The sequence below is a fragment of the Chanos chanos genome, chromosome 13 (genome assembly GCF_902362185.1).
Source record: "Chanos chanos chromosome 13, fChaCha1.1, whole genome shotgun sequence".
NCBI classification, from domain to species: Eukaryota; Metazoa; Chordata; class Actinopteri; order Gonorynchiformes; family Chanidae; genus Chanos; species Chanos chanos.
The window spans coordinates 23,128,767-23,132,422 of record NC_044507.1 but is presented as its reverse complement, the minus strand read 5'-3'; the positions used below and the strand labels follow the sequence as shown (position 1 = coordinate 23,132,422).

Below are 3,656 nucleotides of genomic sequence, written 5' to 3'. Positions count from 1 at the left end.
GCAGAGAGAGAAAGAGAGAGAGGTGACCACTGTTAATGAGACATCATAGGAAAACATAAGTATTCATTAGAGAAGCAGTAATGTGTAGAACAAATCTGTTCCCTTCTACACATGAATCAGTCCCAAGCTTCCAATACTCACACACTCCACTTACACTTACAAACATGTCTGTGAATAGAACATTGACTGTTTCTGATGTGGCTGTTTGTGTGTGTGTGTGTGTGTTTGTGTGCGTGTGCGTGCGTGTGTACATACATCTTTATTCTGAGTGTGGGCTGTCCACCACAATGTGAGGTTTGGTGGTGGAAGTGGTACTCTTCGACACATAGGTGTTCATGGTCTTCTCCTGAGGAACCAAAACAGAAATAATCAATTATCACTCGTTCAAAGAGATGTCAATCAGAGCTGGTTCAAAGAGATGTCGATCATCGTGGGTTTAAAGACACGTCAGTCATCACTCGTTTAATGAGATGTCACTAATTGTTATGAGAATCTTGGTGAAAAATAGGAGCCATTGCACTAAAAAACTGTCCCTGTTGCTTTTGTTCAGTATGTGAACATTTATGCAGCGACAGGAAAGAAACACTTTGGCTGAAGATCAAGAGAATATTCTTGATATTCACATGTTCTTTCTCTTTCTCTCTCTCTCTCTCTCTCGCTCTTTCTCTTTTTTCATTTATCACTCCGTTCATCTTATTCATTTGCCAAAGCATTAAAAGTGACATACACAGTAAATTCTATCTACATTATAAACTAAATAAATAAAGGTAACAGTTTTTAAAAAACAGAATACACAAGCAATTTCTAAACTAACAGTTAATGATGAATTAAATATTAACGCACTTATAAAATATTTGACAGTGACTGGTAAATGATTGAACATTTGTTAATAGATTGCAAATGAACTTTTTCTGGTATAAGGCATACAACATAGGCTGAAGTTAGAATATCTTCTTTTTAAATGTGAAATGATACGGTGTAACTTTACTAATGTTTCTTCTCTCACAAAATCTCTAGTCACATGACACTCATGGAGCCTTAGGATGTTTTCAGGAACTATGAAAATGCTTGACATGCAAATTTAATACTGTCTTACATCAATTAATGTTTTACACTCTCCCCCTCCATCGCTTCTCCACCTCAGCTCCCAAAATGGTTTCATGCAAATACACACTCAACTCTGTCACAGCTTTGTGGAGACAGAGCAGCGCAAATAACAAAGACAAATAGCGGCACCCTAATATGCAGCTTTATTGACTCTCCACCAGCCGTAATGTGGAGCTATAGTTACACTGTTACACTGTCTCCACTGGCCGTAATGTGGGGCTATAGTTACACTGTTACACTGTCTCCACTGGCCGCAATGTGGAGCTATAGTTACACTGTTACACTGTCTCCACTGGCCGCAATGTGGAGCTATAGTTACACTGTCTCCACTGGCCGCAATGTGGAGCTGTAGTTACACTGTTACACTGTCCCCACTGGCCGTAATGTGGGGCTATAGTTACACTGTCTCCACTGGCTGTAATGTGGGGCTATAGTTACACTGTCTCCACTGGCTGTAATGTGGAGCTATAGTTACACTGTTACACTGTCTCCACTGGCCGTAATGTGGAGCTATAGTTACACTGTCTCCACTGGCCGTAATGTGGAGCTGTAGTTACACTGTTACACTGTCCCCACTGGCCGTAATGTGGGGCTATAGTTACACTGTCTCCACTGGCTGTAATGTGGGGCTATAGTTACACTGTTACACTGTCCCCACTGGCTGTAATGTGGAGCTATAGTTACACTGTCTCCACTGGCCGTAATGTGGAGCTATAGTTACACTGTCTCCACTGGCCGCAATGTGGAGCTATAGTTACACTGTTACACTGTCTCCACTGGCCGTAATGTGGAGCTATAGTTACACTGTCCCCACTGGCCGTAATGTGGAGCTGTAGTTACACTGTTACACTGTCCCCACTGGCCGTAATGTGGGGCTATAGTTACACTGTCTCCACTGGCTGTAATGTGGGGCTATAGTTACACTGTCTCCACTGGCTGTAATGTGGGGCTATAGTTACACTGTCTCCACTGGCTGTAATGTGGAGCTATAGTTACACTGTTACACTGTCCCCACTGGCCGTAATGTGGAGCTATAGTTACACTGTCTCCACTGGCTGTAACGTGGAGCTATAGTTACACCCTATCAATGGAGAGTGAGAACCGAGGCGCTGTCCACACTAAACCAGATACATTTGAAAATGCGTAATTATTTCTCCATTTAGCCCTTCCATCCACACTTAAAGAGTGAGAATGAGGCTGTATTTCAGGAGCAATGTCCAGTTCAAAAAAACGCCTCGGTTTTGTGGTTTTTTTGATAGATCAGTTGTTGTGCAAGAGATAGAAAGTATGTTTTAAGCAACAGGAATACAGTTGGTAAAACATAAATATAATTACAACTTATTTAGCAGTTTACTTATAATCTGTAAATAATTATAAATAACTCATAGTTTTTTTAAATATAGTAATTGATTTAAGAACAGCTAATAAAATACTGAAATGTTACTAGAAATACATTAATGTCAGTTGATCTCCACTGCTGGGAACATTGCTATTCTGTTATTACATGATTATTAACATGTTTTAATATGACATTACTATACTGTGTCAAATTACACTGAAATCTGCTACTCTACACTGCATTACCTAAATATGACTGTCTCTCATTTACACTCACACACACACAGAGTTATTTACACATCCACACACACACAGTTATTTACAAACACATACCCACACACACACAGCTATTTACACACACACAGCTATTTACACACATACCCACACACACACAGTTATTTACACATCCACACACACACAGTTACTTACCTCCAGCAGCTGGTGCCAGTGTTCGATGGGTTTGCGTGGATTTGCAAGCATGGCCGTCCAGTGCTCTCTCCCAGGTCCCTCTGCATCACTGCCCACGCGACACATCCCGATCACCTCATTATGGCCAATACTGATACACACACACACACACACACACACACACACACACATTACAATCACATCATTACAGAGAAATAAAAAACACAAGAGAAATTCTGGTGTTCGTCCTGTATCGGCACAGGACATGATCCTAGGAGTCAGAGAGAGACAGTGTCAGAGAGGGGGGAGAGAGAGTTAGAGAGAAAGAGAGAGAGAGAGCGCTATCTGGCTCTAAACAGTGCCCTGTGGTGATAGAGGTAACCCTGGTGACTCTTCCAAAACTAAACAGAACACTGAGGCGGCACAGGGTGAGTGAACACAGCCTGATCACAGAGATGGGCTGACACAGGCAAACCTGCCTGCCTAGATACCAGTCTGTGTTCGCACTCTAATCAGGGACTAATGGAGAAACAGCCGTACTTCCTGACTGAATGTACAGATTCCACAGGGATATTTCCCCTCAGGAATAGTCGCTCTCCTATAACAATAAGGTAAAGCTTGCCCTCGTTTTGGGAGAGAGAGGGGAGTTCTGCAAGTGAGCAGCAAGGTATGTAGCAGCCTGCCAAACCGGAGGAACAGCCAGGTATGTAGCAGCCTGCCAAACCGGAGGAACAGCCAGGTATGTAACAGCCTGCCACAACCGGAGGAAGAACCAGGTATGTAACAGCCTGCCAAACCGGAGG

At 42.5% G+C, this 3,656-nt stretch overlaps 1 protein-coding gene across 1 annotated transcript in view; it reads right to left on the bottom strand.

Moving 5' to 3' along the window:
* Positions 1–259: 259 nt before the first annotated feature.
* Positions 260–3,656, bottom strand: part of syt3 (synaptotagmin III) — a 36,294-nt gene continuing 32,897 nt past the window's right edge. The window contains exons 9-10 of the mRNA XM_030790377.1: positions 2,875–3,004; positions 260–346 (exon numbers count right to left, since the gene is read on the bottom strand). Of these exons, the coding sequence (XP_030646237.1) occupies positions 260–346; positions 2,875–3,004 (217 nt within the window). The remainder of the gene's footprint in view (positions 347–2,874; positions 3,005–3,656) is intronic.